Source organism: Coniophora puteana, assembly GCF_000271625.1.
Source record: "Coniophora puteana RWD-64-598 SS2 unplaced genomic scaffold CONPUscaffold_14, whole genome shotgun sequence".
Taxonomy (NCBI): Eukaryota; Fungi; Basidiomycota; class Agaricomycetes; order Boletales; family Coniophoraceae; genus Coniophora; species Coniophora puteana.
Window position 1 is genome coordinate 254532 of NW_006913066.1, and position 20593 is coordinate 275124.

Genomic DNA, 20593 nt, shown 5'->3' on the forward strand with positions numbered 1-20593 from the left:
CAGGCTCATTACACGGTTGGCTCACCCCATTATGTCGGTTCTCTTCGAGACCTCACTAGGGGACATTGTGATCGACCTCGAGGTTGACCTATGTCCCAAGCTATGTGAAAACTTCTTGAAGCTATGCAAAGTCTACTATTATAACCTTAACGCGTTCTTCAATGGTGCGTAGCCCCAATCCAATGTCTGCTTCTATGCACTGAAAGTCATGTCTTGCAGTGTCAAAGGACTTTCTCGCTCAGGCAGGCGATCCCACAGCATCTGGAACAGGTGGAGAGTCCGTGTGGTCCTACATTGCGTCGAATTCCTCCACTCCACGCTACTTCGCACCGGAGATTGTTCCAAAGTTGAAGCATACATCCAAGGGTACAGTGTCCATGGCAGTTGCGCCAGCGCTCAATGGTGACAGAGGCGGCTGTGCTAGCCAGTTCTTCATCACCCTCGCAGACAACATAGACTACCTTGACGGCAAACACGCGGTGTTCGGGCACGTTGTTGAAGGACTAGAGACGCTGGACAAAATCAACGATGTCTTTACTGACCAGGACGGGAGGCCATTCAAAGACATCCGTATACGGCATGTCATCATTTTAGGTTTGTGGTTCTACCCTTTGCTAGTAAACCGTGCTGAATAGTCCATAGATGATCCCTTTCCTGATCCTCCTGGCCTTCTGCAGCCCCCTTCATCTCCTATTCGGCCCCCGGACAACTCGACACGCATAGCCGAAGATGAAGATCCATTGGAGGAGCTTCCAGAGGAAGAAGCTGAACGGGAGCGCCGGGAGAAAGCTGCAGCTGCTTCAGCGCTCACACTTGAAATGGTCGGCGACCTGCCATTCGCCAACGTGCGGCCGCCCGAAAACGTTCTCTTTGTGTGCAAGCTCAATCCAGTCACACGAGATGAGGACATGGAACTCATCTTCTCCCGCTTTGGAACTATCATGAGCTGTCAAGTCATTCGTGACAAGAAGACAGGTGACTCGCTCCAGTACGCGTTCATTGAGTTCGACAAGCGCGAAGAAGCAGAGCAGGTCGGCAGTTTCCTTCATCCGTCTATTCACGTCACGCTAAATTCGCCACTATCAGGCTTACTTCAAGATGCAGAACGTTCTGATAGACGACCGGCGAATCTGGGTTGATTTGTAAGCGTTCCCTGCAGCGTTAACCTTGCGGATACTCATCGTTCCCTTTCCAGCTCACAATCCGTGGCACGGTTTAATACTTCTTGGTCGAACAATCCCAAGATTGGTAAGAGACGAGACGCAGGCAGCTTTGCGGGTCGCGACGATCTGGAGGCAACTCGGCGCTACAGAGCAGAGGGGAGGAATGGAGATGACAACGGATATGGCCTGGTATTTGACGTCCCCGGAAATCGGGATGATCACCGAAGACGGGACAGGGACAGAGATGACGGACAACGCAGCAGCAAGAAAAATCGGTCGCATGAAAGGAGAAGAGGCTCGTCTCGTTCACGGTCACCGCCCCCTCGTAATAGAGAACGGAAGCGAAGCAGAAGCAGGGACAGAGACAGAGACAGACGATACAGGGAGCCTCCGCCCTCGAGGTATCGGTGAAACGTTTGGAAGGGTTTGGCTTTAGACGCTCGGCTGTACGTCACCATTCGGGAAACCCCCTATCCCTGTGTTCAGTGCTCAGCGCCACTCAGATCTACTATTTAACAATCCCATGCTGTCTTAGACCAACTCGAATCAGTCCGCGTGCAAGTCACTGCTTAGCGCTTATGCTCTGCATACCCGTTCATCACGTTTCTTCACTTGTCTCACCGCAGCCGGACCGACTGAATTGTTGCGACCTTCATAAGCTCTTACGCTGCCCTCTCGTTCCTCATCCCCATTCTGACCGCTAACACACTCCGCCAGTCTCATCTCAGTCATGCGTATCCCCTCAGATCGTGCTTTTGGCCCTAGTGGTCCAGATGTCATCCTTCTGACTGCGGATGAAGTAGAGATCCCCGCGCACAAGTGCATCTTGTCGGCAGCCTCCCCTTTCTTTGAACACATGTTCGGTCTTCCCCAGCCCAAAACTCTCGAGGACCCTTCAGCAGACAAGATTCCCATAATTCCCGTATCAGAGCACTCATCCGTCATGTGTACGCTCATTTGTTATGTGTACCCTGAACCCGACCCCGTCATATCCTCGCTAGGCGACCTGTCATCCCTTCTTGATGCGGCTGTCAAGTACGATTTCGATGGGGCCACTTCTCGGCTCAGGAAATACCTGACGTTTCCCGAGTTTGTGCGGGAGAATCCACTGCGTGCATTCGCCATTGCCAATCGTTACGAGCTAGACTACGAGGCCAGGGTGGCCTCCAAGTATACGCTCTCGGTGAACGTCCTGGACTGTCCACTTTCCGACGATCTCAAGTTTATCACTGCCTACTCCTATCACCGGCTTCTCAACCTTCACCGACAGCGCTCGATCGCAGCGCGGAAGCTGCTTGAACTCCCTGAAGACGTCAAGTGCATGCAATGCAATGGGGGCGCCTACTATGCGAACTTTATTCCACCGAAGTGGTGGAGGGAGTTTGAACGGATGGCGAGCGAAGAGCTTGCGGTTCGCCCAACCACCGACGTGATCTTCAGCATGGAATTCCTGTCGAAGGTGGTGGAAGCGACTGGATGTCCGCGGTGTGCTGGGAGCATCTTGTGTGCACACGGATTCTTAATGGACCTCAAGTCACAGATAGACGAGCTGCCAGCCACGATCTAAACGCGCATGGATGGCCGTAGAAGAGGGATTGTGCGTGTGGCATGGATTACTTTTAGGTTAGGTTTCTTTTGTCCGTCCTCGACTCAGCTATTGGACGCTTTTAAACTCATGCTCACACAAGTGCTCTCGTCAATTGCAATGCTTCTTAGTATCTTCTCTAGTACCTTACTCTCAGTCTAATGTGCTGTTTGACTCACGTGTAGCTATACTGTGCTTCTTGTTGTAGTTATATTCCGACTCGTCTCCGTATGATGTCGGCTTTACTTTGTTCAGTTAGCGCGTCGCAATCAGATTGGACTACTGTAGCTACACGACTTTAAGTTCAAAAGAAATTTGCGTGACATGTGACGAGAATCAAGTTCAGCCTAGACGATAGTTCAAATGTCTGGCTAACGCGTGACCTTGAACTAAGGGTTTTCACCCACCCTGCGTGACGTCCCAAAAAGGTTTCCGACCACGCAGGTTTCGGGCTCGAGCTTGACTGAAGCGGTGGAATCTACAAATTTTAAGTCATTAGCCCCCAGAGCCGTGATAATATTGTCGTCCCAGTGACGAGTAGCAGCCAAATCATGACATTCTACAGCTTCAAGAACGTGAACTCTATTGCCATGGAAGACTGTCGCCTGTTGGTCATAAGCACTGGATTCTCATATGCCCAGTAAGTGTCTTTACAGCACTCTAACCATGGTGCCATAACCGTACACTCGTTGTGCCTCCTTAATACCCAACTTAAAACGACTTAAACTCAATGTACCTTAGTATCTTCAGGGAGGGCTCGATATTTTACTCCCGCAGCATGAGTATGGTCATTGTGGACGCATTCGGGTTTCTTCGTAGCTATTAGAGGTTTACTAAACACCAGTTAAATGTTTGAAAGCATGACACACTTAGATAACAGACCCATAGCCGTTCTACTTTTTTGTCACATCTTGAGGTCCAAAAACCCTTGTGATGAGTGACAAACACTGTCCTAAGTTCGCAAGACCAGCCAAGCGTGATGCGTGACGAACTTAAGGTCGTGTAGCTACAGTATTGTCCCATAGTAAAGCCATGATCCAGCCGCGGCATACGAGATCCAGGGTCGCAAGTATAAATCTTCCTCCCTTCGTTCCATATCAACATTCCTCGAGCGACCATCCTCGAGGTTGTTCATCTTATCGATCAACCTTTTATTCGAAACTTCGACAACGATGTCCAACCCCACGCTTGCTTCATTCAAAGTTCCCGCTATCGACAATGAGCCCATGGTGCGCCCATATCTTATCTGCAACAAGGTCACACCGTGAACGCGCTGAGTACAGAAAAGTTATGCCCCTGGCTCTGCAGAGCGCAAGGGCCTGGAGGCTGCGATTGCTCAGATGGAGCAGGAGCTTCCCTTCGAAGTTCCCTGCATCGTCAACGGTCAACCCGTGGGTTTCATTTCTTAGGTGTACCTACAGCACAGTTTGCTGATTACATCCGACAAACGCGTGCCCTTAAACGCTGTAGGTAAAAACTGGCAAGCTGTTCAAACAGCCTATACCCTCGAACCACGCTCGTCACCTCTGCGAGTACCACGAAGCTGACGAGGCTACCGTCGCACGCGCCATCGATGGCGCGCTTGCCGCTAAAGCAGAGTGGGAGGCGATGCCATGGAACGATAGGGCTGCTATCTTCTTGCGCGCTGCGGACCTTGTCAGCGGAAAGTACCGCTACAAGTTGATGGCCGCTACGATCCTTGGTCAAGGGAAGAATGCATGGCAGGCTGAGATCGATGCTGCTGCTGAGGTGTGTCCATTGGCGGCTGTGAACACGATACAGGGTGCTTATTGCGATCTAGCTCTCTGATTTCCTCCGCTTTGGCGTGAAATACGTCGAGGAGCTGTATGCAACGCAGCCTCCAAAGAACTCACCGGGTGTCTGGAAGTGGGTGCCATACCTTTCAATCTAGGGTTCGTCTCTGACTTGAGTACTAGCCGAGTAGAGTATCGTGCTCTGGAGGGCTTCGTCCTCGCTGTCTCGCCCTTCAACTTCACCGCCATTGGTGGTAACCTTCCAGGAGGTATGCAAGAAACAAGGCATCTCTATGATCACTTCTGACATTACGCTTTAGCACCCGCCATGGTCGGCAATACCGTCGTGTGGAAGCCCTCTCCTGCGGCTACCTACTCCAACTACATCGTCTACCAGATCCTTGCCGAGGCTGGTGTCCCTCCCGGCGTCATCCAGTTCGTCCCCGGCCCTCCAGCTGAGGTTGTCGCACAGGCAATCTCGCACCCGTCGTTCGCGGCCCTTCATTTCACCGGAAGCACCTTCGTTTTCAAGAAGCTGTGGAAGGACATCGCCGCCAACCTGGACAAGTACAAGGGCTACCCCCGCATCGTTGGCGAGACCGGCGGCAAGAACTTCCACGTCGTGCACCAGAGCGCGGAGATCCAAAACGCGGCTCTCCAGAGTGTTCGTGCCGGCTTTGAGTACCAAGGTAAGGACACCATCGCGGTTGGAAACGGGGCTGACACTAACGATTGGTTGGACAGGTCAGAAGTGCTCCGCCCTCTCGCGCGTCTACGTCTCGTCATCTGCCTGGAACGGTGGGTTCAAAGAGAAGTTCCTCAGCGAAATTGCCAAGATCAAGGTTGGCCGCCCTCAGGACTTCACCAACTTCATGGGTCCTGTAATGTGAGCGTTCCGACTGGTTCTGGCATATCGTGTACTGAGTATTCACCTTTGTCTAGTGGCCGGCCTGCATATGACAGGATTATCTCCAAGATCAAGGAGGCCAAGGACGCCGGTGGCGAGGTCCTCATCGGTGGCACCGGTAAGCCACCATATTTGTGATCGAATAGAATTGAGCCTAAACCATGAATGCAAGGCGATGACTCGGAGGGCTACTTCATCCAGCCGACGGTGATCCTGACGAAGGACCCGAAGTCCGTCACGATGCGTGAGGAGATCTTCGGTCCCGTCATCACTGTCTTCGTCTTCGAAGATAACGACTGGGAAAAAACGCTCGACCTCGTCGATACCACTTCGGAGTACGGCCTTACCGGCTCTATGTAAGCAATGGCCATATTTTTATAGTACCTCCACTTGCTCACTGACCGTCCTCGTAGCTTTTCGCAGGACCGCCGTGCGCTCATTCAAGCGACGAACAAGCTGCGCAATGCCGCCGGCAATGTATACTACAACGAGAAGTGCACGGGTGCTGTCGTTGGCCAGCAGCCCTTCGGCGGTGCGCGCGCGAGTGGCACCAACGACAAGGCGGGCAGCATGAGCATCTTCTACCGCTTCGTCTCTGCGCGCAGCATCAAGGAGAGCTTCGTCGGACTGGAGGACTTCAGCTACCCGTCAAACTTGGTTTAATTTAACGCACCTAAGATAAGGAGCACGGCGATACGGACCAAGCATATAGCTATAAACGATGTACCAAAAACTTGTATACTTACTGTAGCAGCGAATGGCAGTGAAAATCGTACAAGGCTGCACATTACCTGATCAGGTTTCATGCGTGAATCAGCAAAGAGTGGTTTGAAGACTTGTCATTGTCCTCGGCGCGCCCATAAGCTGCGCAGCGTCTCACGTCACTGATAGGCTTGAAACTCGAGGCCTATTGTATGTGATGATGGAGGCTGTACTCGTATCGTGTGATGTAAGATTACAAGATTGCCATAATGTACAGTACTGGTAATGAACCATGAGAGTCCTGGGGATATGCGTCGTGTGAGTCGTGTTACAATGGAGGCTGTTCCACAAATTAATGCCAAGAGATGCGAGCACCGTGTTGTGCGTATCGTGTGCTACAGACGAAACATTCGAGTTGGGACTTTGAAACAAGGCCAACAAAGATAACGGCTCACCTGCATGCATGCGTTTCCAGCGCGGTACAAGAGCACCGAACGGTATATGCGTACAGGGCTGCAGCCGCAAACTCGGGTATGAAAGGCGTGCCATCTCGAGTATTGGTCCTACACGTCTGGTATGTTGCTGCCACTGGGCTCGCAGATCTCGGTCTCCGAGGGTAACCTTGGGGTATTCTCCACATCCAAGGTAGACTCATCTTCCATGACAAGTCCACCGCCGCGCAGCCCTGGTATGGCGTTGATCTGCTGGTCGATGATCTTGCTCATCTGGCTCGCGGTGAGCTCAGTCATCCGCAGATTCATCTTGCGCATGCTGAGCGAGAGCCGCTGGCCTGCGATGCTGACCACGGCTGTTGAGATGCTGGACAACGAAACAAAAGCGCTGTTGTCAGTACCCGACCCGGGGGCGGGTGTGAGAGACATCTGAGCTTACAGATCTGACATGTAGTTCCGCGGCCGCTAGTAGAGTTTTGATGGTTTGTCAGTACACCAGCCATGGGCAGCGCAACCGGTTCTTGACTCACTGCGTTATATATAACCCTGAGCGAAAATCTTGCGTTAGCCGGACATACAAAAATGAACGAGAAGTCACACTTACCAAGAACTAAGGTTGAAGAAGGTGCCCGCCAAAACACCCTGCAGAACACTTAGCCTACTAACACATCTGTGGGGTTCCGATATAGCTTACCACAAAGAATAAAATTGCTGTCCTTCTGGTTGAGCGTGATGATGACGCCAGTTTAACTGTGTGAACTCACAATCGCGGTACAAGGCCTGAACAAAAGGTGACAGTGGTTTGTATTGACTGGGGAATTGACCATGCAGACTGGTCAGATTAAGGACGAGGACTGCGACTTCGAGCATGAGCCTGTGAAATGCATATATCGGTAAGCCGAGCTTGCTAAAGATATGATACGAAGGTTACGTACCCGACTATCCATATCACCCACTTGATAGACGGTGTTTCAGTGCGCCGGAATGGGTATAATTGACAAAAAGAAAGCTCACTGCGGAGCAAGAACCATGAGGATAGTGTTAAGCTCAGAAAGGAAGACTTCTTACCGGATGGACTAGGTAGTATGCGCGTGCACATCCCGTCTGTAATCTCGGCTTGGTCTGCGGCGAGCGCAATCAGATAAGGCCGTGCAATGACGCTCGAGTGTCGTCAACTCACAAGAACTTGAAAGCATATTGACGATTTCGAAAGCGACGGAGCAGAATGTGTAGAGTACAAATATTGTGATGAGTGTGATGGTGGCGTTGCGCGAGCGTTGCCGGATGGCCCAGGCCCGAATGAGTATGAGTACTAGGGTTTCATAATGTTAGACCGGCTACTCGGGTCGAGGGTGTGCATATAACCATACACGTACCATGAATGACCGAGAAGGCGAGCCACTGGTACAAGGCACGGAAGAGCACGAAGGCAAAACAAAACTGGCAAGACGGAGCTTCAGCATGCTAAAATGAATGACTACGAACGCGAGGCCGCGCCGAAGAGGATAAATGCAAGTGGGCCGGTGGGTGACTCACCGATGGCGTCGGATGGAACACGGCACCTGTCTGCTCGGCGACAATGACTGCTTGGACGACTAGGTTGCCGTATCGGCTTATAAGAAAGAGGACCTTGACTGACGTCCACCGAGAGGGCCAGATGAGCTGGATCTGGACGCAAAGTTGCGTGAGCAGGGAAGTCTTTAATAGGAAGCAGACGGAAGGGTGCTCCTGCCAAGGCAAGGTACAAAGGATCGTGCAGGGAGGTATGACCAAGACGGAGTTCGTTCGTAAGAATCATATGTACCTCGTCTGGCAAGGTAATCAGGTGCTCCCAAAGGAGGAGAGTGAGGCTGGCGAAGCCAAACGCTCTGTATTCATGAAACAATATGATCTAGCTTTAGCAGGCAGCAGGCAGCACCATACTAAGTCAACTTACCGTACGAGGTCAACGTCTCCAAGTAGTTGTGGTGATACATGTTGAATCCCTTGTTCCCTCATCATATGAACGCCGATTGACCATGGGGATGCGGTGTCCTGAGAGTGTGCGAGTGGATGGGACAGCGTGTGCTCGTGTGGGGGCGAAGAACGTCAGAGGAGCAGTCGTCGGGGTGCGGCGAAGGCGAGAGCGGCCCGCACCCTGTGGTAATGGGAGGAGGAGGAGGAAGGAGAGGACAGCAGATGGACTGTCTCAATGTTGGGCTCCATTAGCTGTGTACTTCAAGATTAATAAGGGCGATTCGAGAATTCACGATGAGCATGATGTGTTGTCTGTCCGAGAACGGTCTAATTAAGCCTCTACTCAATCCTGTACGTACTGATTTACTTCCGCGTCCCCTCTTGCCATATCTCACCATCTTCGCATCCAGATCCTTCCTCATTAACATCCCCACTCCCGGACTTACCGGTCCCCCCGCTGCAGCAGGTACTGTACACAGCTGATCGGAGCTCACCCGCATCTTTCAGGCAACTTTCATCTCGCCCCTCCCACAAAGATGGGTAACTTCTCACTCAAAACAATTCCCAGATCCCACTCCCAAACGTTATCCTCGACGCACTGTTTCTAATTTGACAGCCTTGACAGCGGAAAGCTCGAAGCTACGTCGGAGGAAGCACTAATCCCGGTCTTCTGTAATAATGACCCCCCCATCCCATTCAAATTAGACCAATAGCGTGACGTTTGGTAAGAGTGGGCTCCGAGACCGATAATCGTTATTCGCTTTTCCTCTCGACCCAGCCTTGGCGCGTAGTACCGCCTGGGTCCCGTATAAGAGCGTACAAGCTCAACGAGGTCGCAACGCTCAACCCTGCCTTCCAAAATCCTAACATCCAGAGGAACAAGAGCAATGGGTGTTCTGGAGAAGGTCAAAGGATCGCGAAGCCTATTGAAACGACTGATGCAATGTTCTCGGAGTTACCACTCCACCCTGGTAGTTCGGGCCCACAGTACGGCTCGGTCGAATCGAATCGAATCAAGCCTTGCCAGTTGACACCTTCGAACGGCTCTGTGAGCATGGTGCTTCCGGCACGTTTAAAATATCGTTGGGTCGCATGGACCACATTATGAATTCTTACGATGGAGCCTTCAAAAGAAGATGATGCAAACGGTCCTGGACACGAACGAGAGCTTGGCACGTCGTAGGTTTATCGGTGCGATTTGGCCGTGGGGATCGACTGCAGTATGTTGCAAGAGAACAGTCCGGTAGAAGGTTATATTAAAAGTACACCTTAGCGCTACAATAATCCGGTTTAATAATCCCACACAGTCAAATAACATACAGTCAGAAATGTTCGCGGCGTATCAGCATCAGGCCTCGTAACCCGGAGGCATATCAGACGTTCCCTCGCCCGTGCTGCTATATGTTGCTAAAAGAGGGGGTTAGAATGATACCATTATCGTAAGTAACTTGCAACGGGGACGCACGTAAGCCTTCATCTTCGGCGGATTCGGCCTCCTGGCGTTTCATGTAGATGGCGCGTTCACGCGTCTTGCCCAGGACGGCAACGAATTCGAACAGGCCACTGTCCTGAAACGCGATGCGAGCTGTCGTCCCGCTTGTAAGCCCGCCGCCCTCCGAGGGCTTTATCTCCAACTCAAGGTAGTTGGCGCCGAATGTGGGTTGCTCGAACTTGGAAGATAAGATGGAGGGGAGAGGAATAGATAAAGACTCCACGGCAGGACTCTTTGCGTCGGGCATGCTGGCGAAGATCAGCTGCAGAGATTCAACGTGGCAGCGAAGACAAGGAATAGATGTCAGAGTGGTGGAAGGATACCTAATCATAAAGCAGGACTCACTCTCATATCTGTGAGCCAAACCTTGCCTGTTTCCTTGAGCGTCTTTGCGGGTATCGGCGTATCATTCGATCGTGACGCAGGTAATTGAAGGGTGAGCTGTACGCCTGAAGTGATGGAGGTGACCGTATGTTCATGCGGGAGAGGGACAGGAGAGCGCGACGCGTCAAGCATCGTCCAGTTCAGAGCCATGGTGACGAGCGATTAGGATGAGGATCCGAGAGCGTTGAAGCTGAAGTTCGAGGTACGTAGCGAGTCGTCTGTTGTAAGCTTAGGTCCTCAAGGTATCTTGTCTTGACTGGAGACTTCTAGGTGTTGGTCTGCACTGCCAAGTTCCTGAGTAGTGAGCTCGGGATGACGCAGTTCAACTTCAAGGGCGAAGGGCTCCCGATAGTTTGGTGCTGACATCGGGGATTCGTATGATGGCTGTATTAGTCATTCTCTTTTCATGGCTACCTGGCGCAATGGTAGCGCGTTTGGCTTCGATTGCCGACGGCACCAAAAGGTTGCAGGTTCGAGTCCTGCGGTGGTCATTTTTTCCTTTTGCGAACAATAATCCATCACGTGATGCGAGAGGCGCGCGATGAATTCACGCGCCGTGACGCGGTAACCGGTTCTTTACTTTCTCCAGGTTCTGCACTGGTGGCCTTCCTCGCCCGCCCCGAAAAGCACCTCCGCTAGATGAGCAGCACCACTCGATAATCGACACGATGATTCAGACAGGGCTGCTTTCGCAGCACTCCTCCAACCCGCTCGAGGTGCCCTCCTCAGACCCCCGCAACAAGGCGTATATGAGGGAGTACCTTAGTGCCCAGAAGAAACGCAACCTGCAGCCCTTGACTTCCGATGATGAACTTGCCGTTCCGGGGCAAAATGACGTTAACGAATATCAAAGTCACCTTGACAAACTCTACTCAAAGAGAACCACGCCTTCTCGTCCAGCGAATATGAAGCTTACGGTTGATCTCGATGAAGGTATGGAAAGCGAGGACGAGCTCAACCTCCTCAGCACGCGCCCTTCAACATCAAAGGTACTTCAGTCTACACCCGTGGCGCGCGAAGTACTAGTACAAGAGGAAGTTGATGAAGACATGGACGCGGACGGAGATGCCGACGTCAACGGTGATGCCGATGAAGAGACGGACGAAGAGACAACCATCCTCCGCAAGCCGCCAGATGAGCGCGCCGAGATCAGGCAGGAGATCGAGAACCTCGAGGCAGCCGTGCCCTCTCTGGCTGAGGACTACAAGCTGCTTGACCGCCTCGGCACTGGCACGTTTTCCTCCGTCTACAAAGCGATTGACCTAGGCTACCACGACAAGTGGGATAACATCCCGTGGCACGGCCACCACCCGCCGTGCTCGTCTGCGCACCACCAGAGCGTGCCCCATCTCCCTGAGGAGAAGGTGTATGTCGCGGTCAAGCGCATATATGTCACGAGCAACCCGGAGCGCATCCGCAACGAAATCTCGATCATGCAGGACTGTAGGGGGACGCGGCATACGGCGCAGCTTATTACTGCGTTTCGACATCAGGACCAGGTCGTGGCTATTATGCCTTATAACAGGAACGAAGATTTCCGGGTATGTACTACTTGTTTGAAAGTATCAGCATATGCTGAATGAACGCCACTCAGGATTATTACCGTTCTCTGTCTATGACAGGGATCAAGCAATATTTCCGATGCATGTTTCGAGCGCTGCGCGATATACATTCGCGAGGAATCATCCATCGCGACGTGAAACCCGCAAACTTTCTCTTCGATCCTCGGACAGGCATAGGCACCCTTTGCGATTTTGGTCTCGCTAGTGTGAGCATTTCTCTACTCCTCGAATAGGGCAGAATAAACTCATACTGTATTCTCGCTAGCGTATGGATATTTCACCAAAGCATGTATCTTCACAACGAACCGTCAACCCCGCCCATTCGACATACAACACTTGTCTTCACACCCCGCCTTCGAGAGAGTATCCACATGGCACAATGATGCAAAAGTACGACTTGGAACAGGTCACCAAGATGACTCGTGAAGCTCGTCAAAAAAGCACGTGGCCCAGCGACAAGGTTGGGTACCCTGACAAGGATATTAGGTCAGTTTGTTCCAGACACTCAGGTATACGAGCTGTGCTGATCAATGAAGACCGCACTCAAAGGCTAACAGGGCTGGAACGCGCGGATTCCGTGCGCCCGAGGTGTTGCTTAAATGTAACCAGCAAACGGGAGGTGGGCACACTTTTTAGCTGGAATTCTTGATGTGGAGTTGACACGATCTCGCTGTTGCAGCCATCGACGTTTGGTCCGCGGGGATGATCCTGCTGTTTTTCTTGACCGGCAAATTCCCCTTATTCCAGTCCAGCGACGACGTCGAAGCCCTAATGGAGATTGCCGTAATTATAGGACGGCAGAAGATGGAGAAGGTAGCTGTGATGCATTGTGAGAAGCCGATCTGACAGCCTACACCGCTACAACTCGCTAATCTGGCTGGACAGCGCGAACATTTGCCACAAACGTGCCCTCGGTGACTCCGAATGGTATATCCTGGCGCGAGTTCGTCGAACGGCAAAACCCCACACTGAGGGAGCCCCTAACACCCGACCCCCGGTTTTACCCATATTCGACGTCCTCGACGATCCCGTCGTCGTCATCTCCCACCTCTGAGTCGATGCGCGAGCAGCACGTCGCCGACGTCGAGGCGGCGCTGGCGCTTCTTGAAGATGTCATGCAGCCCGACGTGACACGTCGAGTCACGCCCCGCGGCGCGCTGTACCATCCTTTCCTCGCGCCTTCGCCGTCTTCGCTTTCAGGTGGGAATGTGGATGCAGTCGACGAGGCCGAGCCCGAGGATGACGATGTGTTTCCGTCTCCCTTTGGGGAGGGCGCGTGCGCCAAGGATCACTTTGTGGACGAGGTCACGGAGGAGCCGTGTGTCTGGGTGCGGGACGAGGACGGAAACAAGGTTGTGAGGAGGCTGGTCGCGGGAGAGGGCATGGCCATTGGGAGGTGGCCATGTGAGTTCCATCGAGGGGAGTTTGGCCCGGAAGATTCGGAATGGGGAGAGATGGGATGAGGGTCTGAGGGTGTGGATAGGTGTTATAGATGAGAGCATAAGTTATTGTTTGTAATTCGCCATTGTATACCATGAGGTCGACGAGCTGGAGACCATAGACATGAATGTTCATCGCTCAAAAAAGATGCCTCCGGGACGTATTTTTCTGTCGAGTTTACCGTCCAGAGCACTGACGCCCACCAAGGTTGTTCAGACCAGAGTTCCAAGGCCCTTGCGATCGCGACATACTGAGTCCATCCAGCTGATGTTTCCAATCAAACAGAATGTTCCATTCTCGTTCTTTTACAAGAACAAAACCCTAGATACATGGTATGTAGCGACTCCGGTAAGGAACACACCTCCACGTCTTGCGACCGTACAGAGTACTGGAGAGAGCTCCAGTAAAGTAGCCTATCGGTCTTGGACTTGCAGTAGGCTCCTGCGAGCGGAACCTTACGGTTGATTCGCAGGGGGACAATAAAGCGGGTCCGTGAAATGAGTTGAAGAAAAAAAGAGAGGAGCGACGACGCGACGATGATCTAGTGTGGAGTTTAGGGTAGGCTTGAGATAGCTGCGATCGTTGATGAAAAAGAAATACAAAAAAATGACCACCGCAGGACTCGAACCTGCAACCTTTTGGTGCCGTCGGCAATCGAAGCCAAACGCGCTACCATTGCGCCAGGTAGCCTTGCCTCTACTTCGGCTAAACGGGTATATCTCGCCATGCCAAGCCAGGGTATAAGCAATGCCTGAGTGAGCGAGTGTGACGGGTCGATGACCTCGACCAGTTCGTCCCCACTCGTTGCGCTGCTGGCCGACCCGCTCTTCCAGCAGCTCGCACCCTTCGCCGTCCTCTTTCTCTTCCCTATCGCTATTCTCTTCGCTGCCAGGGTCGCAGCCAACGCCGCGTCCTCATTCTCGACGTCCCTGCCCATGCTCCTGGACACCCTCGGCCACGCACTACCATGGAACTGGTACGGCTCGCAGCACTCCACCGACCCCAAGAAACTCAAGAAGAAGCACGTGCGCTCGAGGGCGGATCAGCTTGATGCGCGCAATGGGAAGGGTCAGTTTTGTGATTTTGTGCGGGACGGAAGCGCTTGTGCGCGGTCGGGCCCGCGTGGAGAGACCAATGTGCTCATGAATCGGTCTGCGCAGGAAAGGCGTCTTCCGGAGTTGACGATGGATATTATCCCGGACTTGTTAATGTGTCTGGGACGTATTGCTTCATGAACTCGACGCTCCAGGTGAGCCTGGATGTGTTGCCGTTGGAGACGTCCGCTCTTGGAATGCAACGGGCTTGCTAATCTCACTGGGTGGCAAACAGGCACTGGCGTCACTCGCATATCTCTATCCGTATCTTTCAACGGTACAGAAGAAGGCGGAGGAGCTCGATGTCCCGACCGTAGTGATCGACGCCCTACTCGAGACTCTGACTGGTACGGGCACTCTGCTCCCCCTCGGCTCGCTCTTGTGCTAAGGCCGATCGGACACAGACCTCAACACTCCACGGTCAGCTTATGCTGCCTTACGCCCAATGAACATCATCAATGCCCTTTCTACGAGTTCCCCGAGCAAGCACATCTCACTTTTCGCCTCCCGCGAGCACCAAGATGCTCAAGAACTCTTCCAGCTCGTCTCGGAGTGCATCAAAGACGAGGCTGAAGCAGTCGTGAAGGAAGCCGCCCGAGACCGCGGATTGAGTGGACTTGGCTTGGCGCTCGCCTCGAGCGACTCCGCCAGTGTGCTGAGTGCGGAGAACGGGCCGGGCGACCGGGAGGAGAGCCTGGTCAAGAGCCCGTTCGATGGGTTGACTGCGAACAGACGGAGTTGTGTGGAGTGCGGGTACACTGAAGCGGTGATGCATTTCTCGTTCGACAGCTGGCAGCTTGCTGTTCCTCGTTTCGTGGTGCGCAAACTCCTTCGTTAAGACCGTTACTGAGCTAACCACAGATCTCTGCATCGATCCGTGTAACTGATGGGTTTTACAGGCTAGCTGTCACCTCGAGGACTGCTTAGCGGAATACACCAAGCTCGAGTTGCTCACCGACTGCATATGCCGCAAGTGCTCACTCATTGCGACCCACGCCAAACTTGTTCAGGAAGCTGAGAAGTTGTCGGCAAGTCTCGACGCGCCCTCATTAGCCACCGCATCATCTTCGCAGACCTCGCCTACGAGCCCACCAACCAAGAAGTCTCGGCGATCGTCGTCTTCTGCTAGCCTTAACCCATTTTTGAACGCATCGCAACTTCAGAATATCCCTGTTACCTCACGGAGGAAGAGGCTGAAGGATGTGAAAAGGCTAGAGGCGAGGGTAAAGAGTGCTCTTGACGAGGGAAGAGTCGAGGAGGAGATCAAAGGCGTGAAGATGGAGCGCGTTGTCAGTCGGGCTTCGACAAAGCAGGCGATGATTGCTCGAGTAAGTGCTTATTGCCAGTCTCTAGTTGAACTAACTAAGTTGCACCATTGTCGTTCATGATACAGCCACCTCCCGTGCTTGCCCTCCATATCAATCGCTCGCACTACGGGATGTATGCTTCAAAAAACAACGTTCGCATCGTTTTCCCCGAAGTTCTTGACCTTACGCCATATACCACGTCCGGCTCCTTATCCCTCCTCCCTTCCGCCCCCATATCATCTCCACCTTCCCCATCAGCATATTCAAATCAATCATTTGATTTCCCTACACCACCTTCCTCGTCTCCGCAGGCTGAGTCTTCATCTAGACCATCACGACCCCCACAATCCAGCACAAACGGACGCACTACACCAACGCAGGCGCGATATAAACCTACACACCGCACACTGTACCGACTCTCAGCGGTAGTGTGTCACTATGGCGCACACGCCTTTGGTCACTACGTCTCTTTCCGCCGGAAACCGTTCCCAGGGGATGGCAAAGGCGAGAGAAAAGGGCTAGGACTGAGAAAGCCTGCTCTACTGTGCCCTCTAGGCTGCGAGTGCCGGGATTGTGCTGTGTACGGGTGCATACGAGATGCCCCGTTTTCGATGCCTCCTTCACCTGGTGGCTCCTTGTCTTCACCCGAGCCCGAGCCCGAGGCGACGCCGTCACCGGCGAAGTCAAATGCGTCAGATGGCGATTGGGAAGACGTCGATCCGTCTGAGGGCATGGAGGACGCAGAGGACGAGGCGGCGCTGTACGAGGAGGAGCCGCTGCGGCGGCCACCGCGGGGCAGCGGGCGCGGCTGGCTGCGTATTTCGGACGACGCGGTGCGCGAGTGCGGGATCGAGACGGTGTTAGCGGAGGGGAGCGGCGCGTTCATGCTGTATTACGAGCGCGTCGTCGTACCGCGGCCGCGGGCACGTCCTGTGGGCCGCCGCTCGCGGGGGAACGGGATGAAGATGTGGACGGGGACGCAGGCGACGGCGGAGCCGGAGGAGGGGACGGGGAGGGAGTCGGAGGAGACGCTGAAGCCGCGGTTGAGCGTGGATGGGAAGGGGGAGCCGCTTCCTGGTCTTAGGCCGCCCAACGGCAACGGCAACGGCGAGGGCAATGGGAGCACGGTCATCGGGCCGTCGCCGAACGGGAGTGTTGCGGAGCTGATGACGAGTGTCGGGAATGCGAGTCTGGCGAAGCGGCAGAGCGTCAGTGCGCTGGACCGGAGACGCGGGTCGAGTATACGGTCGGGGTCGACGGCGAGCTCGATGGGCTTTGTCGGTGCGCGCGTCGTGCGGAGCGTTGGGCTTGGGCGGAGGAGCACGAGTGCGTCGGCTGCGTCGGAGCAGTCGGCGTCGACTGGGAGTGTATACACGTTGGCGAGCCAGGGCGGTGTGTCCGTGAAAACGGAGTCCGACGCGAGACTGTCATAGCTCGGGTTGCGCTGGTCATCAAGTTGCCCATGCTCTTTCGTTCGGATAGATCAGGAGTATCAGCATTGCACACATTACTAGTACTAATTCATCACGAACCCACCATCCTCAAGTTATGCATACAACATACGAGCATGAGACTCATGGTCAGCTGGCCGTTTGTACCGAGTATCTATAATTCCTCCCGTAAATTTCTAGCGGGGATGTTTGCGACGATGCATCTGTATCATAGCTTGGTAGAGTACAATTTTCTGCATAAATCCAGCCGTCCGCGACCTCTCGATGCTTGAGCTTGAATTTGGACTTCGAGTTCGGCCCGCAGGACGCGTAATGACTTACCAAGATCGTTTGCGCCCGCCGCCGAGTATCTTGCCGAAGTCCGATTCCTTATGCCTTGACTATGGTGCAGTTCACCTAGCCACCGCTACCTTTGTGCAAATTAGCCCCTATCCTACTGTAGCCTTCAATACCAGACATTTTTTTATTTTGTCTTGTAGAAATGCTTGTTTCTATCGTACAAAGAATTCCACAAGACGGAATTTTGATTGAGTAAGAATTGGCGGAGATATTTTTTTGAAGGTTGATCGATTTGGCGCGGCCCCGTAAAAGGGAAGCTCCTATTCCAAATATGGAAATATGTACCCACGCTTGGTCAAAGCGTTGAGCAACACGCTCTGGCACACGTCGATGGGACTTGTATCCTGTTGAGCTGAAGTTGCAAACCTCGATATGTGCCTCCTTGGCATCCAAAACAGATCTGTATGCCTCTGTCCCAACGGTGGGTACAATTTTCCCATAAGCAGATTGTGCAAATGTCGACAGAGGCCATTGCTTTGGGGATGTTGACCTTGGGGGTGGCAAAGGCATAATCACAGCTGTCGTGAATATACTTCTTGACCTTGCCCCAGAAATATTTGATAAAATTGAGTTCGCAATGAAACTTGGGTAAGAAAAGGCACAAGTGACCAGCTGCCTCAATAACATCGCAAACAAGCAATTTCTGTTCTCGAAAATCAGGCTGGAGTTGCAGAATGCGGTGCAAACAGCACTCGGTAGCATCAACAGCACACTTGCTCACTGACGCTGCTGTTTCTGATGTTTGGACAAAGCTAGAGTATGCTCGATTATTGCGATGTAATCCTACTGCGACGCGCGTTGTGCTGACTAATCAGGGGTACTCCATATATATCAACTGTGAGGTTAGGGTTCAAACTTGAATTTTCCGCCGCCGATTTGGCGCGTGCACCAAGGTAGCGGTGGCTAGGTGAACTGCACCATAGCACCCACAACCTTTTTGTGAACTCCTCCGACGGCTCCTGCGGGGTTTTCGTCCAGGAGGATTTCGGTGTCGTCGTCGCTCCTGGACCGTCTACCTGAGCTTGAAGGTCAGAAAGAGCCAGCCATCTCAAGTCTGACTCCTAGAATTTTATAGATAGATAACTTAGAGGTGAGCAATCCTCCGGCTTGTAGATCTCACATATCTCAAGACTCGCAAATCCCTAGTGCTGGTATTAATATGATGGAGCGCTTTACACCAGCTACCCCATCTCGCCTGTATCGAGGCCTCACAGCACCCCCACTATGCCCGCGCAAGACATTCGCATTTACTCCTGGCATCCGATTTAGATGCCTCTCCACCACCCCGGCCGCCCGCTCGGACCACCACGCATCAAACAAGCTCTTCGCCGACGCCGCGCGCGAAGAGGCCGAGGGCAGCGCCCGTAACACCAAGTCCCCGCGTCTGCAGCTGCTCGAGAACACACACGCGAACTGGGACGGCGACGAGGCGCCACAGGACGCCGTGCTCCGCATGCTCGTGGACAAGCACAAGCCGCTCCGCAGCGGCACCGTGCGGAGCGCGGACGCGCGCCTGCGCGCTGCGCCGCCGCGCGTCGCTGTGGACGGGGCGCTTCTGGCTGCGCGCGCTGGGTGGGAGGCGATGGCGGATGCGCCGCTTATTCCTGCTGTTGAGGGGCACAGGCCGTGGCACACGACGTTCGTTGCGCCTGCGCATGCGGAGGCGTCGGTGAAGCTTGGGATTTTCCCGCCGAGGCAGGCGGCGGCTCGGAGGGTCCGGAAGGGGGCTGATGATGGGGTGGACGAGACGACGCAGAAGACGGAGCGGGAGTTGGCGCGGCGGAGGGAGACGGCCGGGAGGCTGGGGCGGGCGAAGGAGAATACCATGAATTATCGGTTGGGTATTCGAGGTGAGGGAGGGGCCGGTGGTGGTGGTGAGGGTAGAGGTGCCAACCCTCTGTCGCTGAGAGGATGGCAGAGTCTTATTGAAGATAAAATAGAGGTGCGCAAGCCCGTTTGCCTTGTTTTCAGGCCCAAGTGTGCTAATCCATCCTTCGTTCCAGAAAGCTCGTATAGCGGGTCACTTCAAGAAGATCAAGGGACGAGGCAAGCCTATCAAGCGCGAGATTGCTGAACATAATCCGTTTATTGCACGAGAAGAGTTTATAATGAACCGAATCGTGCAGCGGAATGGTGCGGCACCTCCATGGGTAGATGTTCAGCAAGGTAAGTTTGTGATTATCCGCCGCTGAAAACCCCTCTAACCAGCAATACTACGCGAACAGAGATGGACGAAGCCATCAATACCTTCAGAGAAGGCCTCAAGCAGTCCTGGGCGCGCTACGCCATCCGAATGCTCACACTCTCACACCACCCCTCCGTCTCACCGACACCCTCGCACGAATCCATCGCCGCCTTCCGCGACGCCGCCTGGGAAGCGCGCGAGCGGGCGTACCACGACGAGTCGATCGCGCAGCTGAACGCGCTCGTGAGGAAGTACAACGGCGTCGCGCCCTACGTCGTGCGGCGCGCCTACTATTCGCGCGAGGCGGAGCTGGCAAGGGCGTACGAGGGCGCGGTGCAGGATATTCACGCGGGCATTGAGGAGCGCAGCAGGGCGGCGGCGGGTGCGCTCGAGCGCGGCGTTGGGATGAGTGGGGAGGTGGCGCTGGCGCCGTTCAAGATCTGGCCTGCTGTTCGACAAGCGCTCGCTAGACTTGTTCCTTGGAGTTCGCGATTGCGGCATGGTGACGGGGAAGCAATGGGTCGGTGATGCTGTGCGCTTTGTATGTTGGCTTTGTGTGTCCACCGGGAGCTACTCGCTCGACGTTATTCTATTATCAGCGTGGACACATGCCTCGGCGGGACGTTGGCGGATTTGGCTGTCATAAATATAATTTCCGTGAACACCGCTCCTCCTTGTTTTTGTTATGTAGCACCTGCTGGATCCTGTACGTGTAGATCACTCCATACTGTAGCCGTCTATACACTTTCATGAAACTTGCGCAAAATCTGCATGCTTCTACTTGAACATGATCAACACGCGACTCGGAAGCGCTGGTGAT

The 20593-nt window shown here is 53.7% G+C and overlaps 8 protein-coding genes and 2 non-coding genes across 10 annotated transcripts; 7 read left to right on the forward strand and 3 right to left on the reverse strand.

Annotated features, from left to right (window-relative positions):
• The first annotated feature begins 23 nt into the window (after positions 1-23).
• On the forward strand, positions 24-1680 carry CONPUDRAFT_110933 (cyclophilin-like protein). Its single transcript, XM_007775248.1, has 5 exons — positions 24-164; positions 220-594; positions 643-1031; positions 1087-1142; positions 1196-1680. Exons 1-5 carry the CDS (start codon positions 32-34, stop codon positions 1572-1574), a joined length of 1332 nt encoding a protein of 443 aa, XP_007773438.1. The 5' UTR covers positions 24-31; the 3' UTR covers positions 1575-1680.
• Positions 1681-1893: 213 nt separating this feature from the next.
• CONPUDRAFT_64500 (uncharacterized protein) lies at positions 1894-2730 on the forward strand (the record flags this gene model as incomplete). The annotated part of the gene is made up of 1 exon (XM_007775146.1): positions 1894-2730. The coding sequence occupies one exon, from the start codon at positions 1894-1896 to the stop codon at positions 2728-2730; it is 837 nt and encodes a 278-aa protein (XP_007773336.1).
• Positions 2731-3823: 1093 nt separating this feature from the next.
• Positions 3824-6203, forward strand: CONPUDRAFT_84843 (delta-1-pyrroline-5-carboxylate dehydrogenase). Its single transcript, XM_007775249.1, has 10 exons — positions 3824-3977; positions 4032-4139; positions 4219-4497; positions 4550-4635; positions 4686-4771; positions 4823-5191; positions 5247-5388; positions 5445-5527; positions 5582-5765; positions 5823-6203. Exons 1-10 carry the CDS (start codon positions 3921-3923, stop codon positions 6070-6072), a joined length of 1644 nt encoding a protein of 547 aa, XP_007773439.1. The 5' UTR covers positions 3824-3920; the 3' UTR covers positions 6073-6203.
• A 122-nt stretch (positions 6204-6325) lies between these two features.
• Positions 6326-8832, reverse strand: CONPUDRAFT_84845 (uncharacterized protein). Its single transcript, XM_007775250.1, has 14 exons — positions 8500-8832; positions 8368-8431; positions 8100-8231; positions 7940-8003; positions 7744-7875; positions 7633-7685; positions 7499-7518; positions 7328-7437; positions 7258-7274; positions 7168-7205; positions 7094-7109; positions 7003-7028; positions 6567-6930; positions 6326-6506 (listed from the first exon to the last, which is right to left on the reverse strand). The coding sequence occupies exons 1-13, from the start codon at positions 8562-8564 to the stop codon at positions 6675-6677; spliced, it is 993 nt and encodes a 330-aa protein (XP_007773440.1). The 5' UTR covers positions 8565-8832; the 3' UTR covers positions 6326-6506; positions 6567-6674.
• Positions 8833-9256: 424 nt separating this feature from the next.
• Positions 9257-10690, reverse strand: CONPUDRAFT_168759 (uncharacterized protein). Its single transcript, XM_007775251.1, has 3 exons — positions 10357-10690; positions 9985-10273; positions 9257-9926 (listed from the first exon to the last, which is right to left on the reverse strand). Exons 1-3 carry the CDS (start codon positions 10543-10545, stop codon positions 9868-9870), a joined length of 537 nt encoding a protein of 178 aa, XP_007773441.1. The 5' UTR covers positions 10546-10690; the 3' UTR covers positions 9257-9867.
• A 113-nt stretch (positions 10691-10803) lies between these two features.
• CONPUDRAFT_t104 lies at positions 10804-10886 on the forward strand. The gene has a single exon. It is a non-coding gene; the product is annotated as a tRNA-Arg (tRNA).
• A 514-nt stretch (positions 10887-11400) lies between these two features.
• CONPUDRAFT_84847 (kinase-like protein) lies at positions 11401-13589 on the forward strand. The gene is made up of 6 exons (XM_007775252.1): positions 11401-11936; positions 11990-12163; positions 12223-12443; positions 12494-12576; positions 12637-12786; positions 12843-13589. The coding sequence occupies exons 1-6, from the start codon at positions 11445-11447 to the stop codon at positions 13418-13420; spliced, it is 1698 nt and encodes a 565-aa protein (XP_007773442.1). The 5' UTR covers positions 11401-11444; the 3' UTR covers positions 13421-13589.
• Positions 13590-14004: 415 nt separating this feature from the next.
• On the reverse strand, positions 14005-14087 carry CONPUDRAFT_t112. The gene has a single exon. It is a non-coding gene; the product is annotated as a tRNA-Arg (tRNA).
• Positions 14088-14173: 86 nt separating this feature from the next.
• Positions 14174-17507, forward strand: CONPUDRAFT_146705 (cysteine proteinase; the record flags this gene model as incomplete). The annotated part of the gene is made up of 6 exons (XM_007775253.1): positions 14174-14465; positions 14558-14646; positions 14727-14838; positions 14896-15308; positions 15391-15819; positions 15885-17507. The coding sequence occupies 6 exons, from the start codon at positions 14174-14176 to the stop codon at positions 17229-17231; spliced, it is 2682 nt and encodes an 893-aa protein (XP_007773443.1). The 3' UTR covers positions 17232-17507.
• Positions 17508-18551: 1044 nt separating this feature from the next.
• CONPUDRAFT_84848 (uncharacterized protein) lies at positions 18552-20533 on the forward strand. Its single transcript, XM_007775254.1, has 4 exons — positions 18552-18678; positions 18735-19530; positions 19592-19754; positions 19814-20533. Exons 2-4 carry the CDS (start codon positions 18751-18753, stop codon positions 20299-20301), a joined length of 1431 nt encoding a protein of 476 aa, XP_007773444.1. The 5' UTR covers positions 18552-18678; positions 18735-18750; the 3' UTR covers positions 20302-20533.
• Positions 20534-20593: the final 60 nt, after the last annotated feature.

What these genes read in the sequence shown, in the direction of transcription:
- CONPUDRAFT_110933 (XM_007775248.1), top strand. Translation starts at nt 32, where the DNA reads ATGTCGGTTCTCTTCGAGACCTCACTAGGGGACATTGTGATCGACCTC. An exon ending in AGCGCGAAGAAGCAGAGCAG is followed by an intron (nt 1,032 to 1,086) that starts GTCGGCAGTTTC and finishes CGCCACTATCAG; the next exon opens with GCTTACTTCAAGATGCAGAA. An exon ending in CGGCGAATCTGGGTTGATTT is followed by an intron (nt 1,143 to 1,195) that starts GTAAGCGTTCCC and finishes TTCCCTTTCCAG; the next exon opens with CTCACAATCCGTGGCACGGT.
- CONPUDRAFT_84843 (XM_007775249.1), top strand. Translation starts at nt 3,921, where the DNA reads ATGTCCAACCCCACGCTTGCTTCATTCAAAGTTCCCGCTATCGACAAT. An exon ending in TGCCGGCTTTGAGTACCAAG is followed by an intron (nt 5,192 to 5,246) that starts GTAAGGACACCA and finishes TTGGTTGGACAG; the next exon opens with GTCAGAAGTGCTCCGCCCTC. An exon ending in GGTCCTCATCGGTGGCACCG is followed by an intron (nt 5,528 to 5,581) that starts GTAAGCCACCAT and finishes CATGAATGCAAG; the next exon opens with GCGATGACTCGGAGGGCTAC.
- CONPUDRAFT_84845 (XM_007775250.1), bottom strand. Translation starts at nt 8,564, where the DNA reads ATGATGAGGGAACAAGGGATTCAACATGTATCACCACAACTACTTGGA. An exon ending in GGAGACGTTGACCTCGTACG is followed by an intron (nt 8,432 to 8,499) that starts GTAAGTTGACTT and finishes TCATGAATACAG; the next exon opens with AGCGTTTGGCTTCGCCAGCC. An exon ending in TGATTACCTTGCCAGACGAG is followed by an intron (nt 8,232 to 8,367) that starts GTACATATGATT and finishes CTTTGCGTCCAG; the next exon opens with ATCCAGCTCATCTGGCCCTC.
- CONPUDRAFT_168759 (XM_007775251.1), bottom strand. Translation starts at nt 10,545, where the DNA reads ATGGCTCTGAACTGGACGATGCTTGACGCGTCGCGCTCTCCTGTCCCT. An exon ending in TTTGGCTCACAGATATGAGA is followed by an intron (nt 10,274 to 10,356) that starts GTGAGTCCTGCT and finishes GAATCTCTGCAG; the next exon opens with CTGATCTTCGCCAGCATGCC. An exon ending in CGCCGAAGATGAAGGCTTAC is followed by an intron (nt 9,927 to 9,984) that starts GTGCGTCCCCGT and finishes CCCCTCTTTTAG; the next exon opens with CAACATATAGCAGCACGGGC.
- CONPUDRAFT_84847 (XM_007775252.1), top strand. Translation starts at nt 11,445, where the DNA reads ATGGACGCGGACGGAGATGCCGACGTCAACGGTGATGCCGATGAAGAG. An exon ending in GCGATTTTGGTCTCGCTAGT is followed by an intron (nt 12,164 to 12,222) that starts GTGAGCATTTCT and finishes TATTCTCGCTAG; the next exon opens with CGTATGGATATTTCACCAAA. An exon ending in ATGTAACCAGCAAACGGGAG is followed by an intron (nt 12,577 to 12,636) that starts GTGGGCACACTT and finishes TCGCTGTTGCAG; the next exon opens with CCATCGACGTTTGGTCCGCG.
- CONPUDRAFT_84848 (XM_007775254.1), top strand. Translation starts at nt 18,751, where the DNA reads ATGGAGCGCTTTACACCAGCTACCCCATCTCGCCTGTATCGAGGCCTC. An exon ending in TTATTGAAGATAAAATAGAG is followed by an intron (nt 19,531 to 19,591) that starts GTGCGCAAGCCC and finishes CCTTCGTTCCAG; the next exon opens with AAAGCTCGTATAGCGGGTCA. An exon ending in ATGGGTAGATGTTCAGCAAG is followed by an intron (nt 19,755 to 19,813) that starts GTAAGTTTGTGA and finishes CTACGCGAACAG; the next exon opens with AGATGGACGAAGCCATCAAT.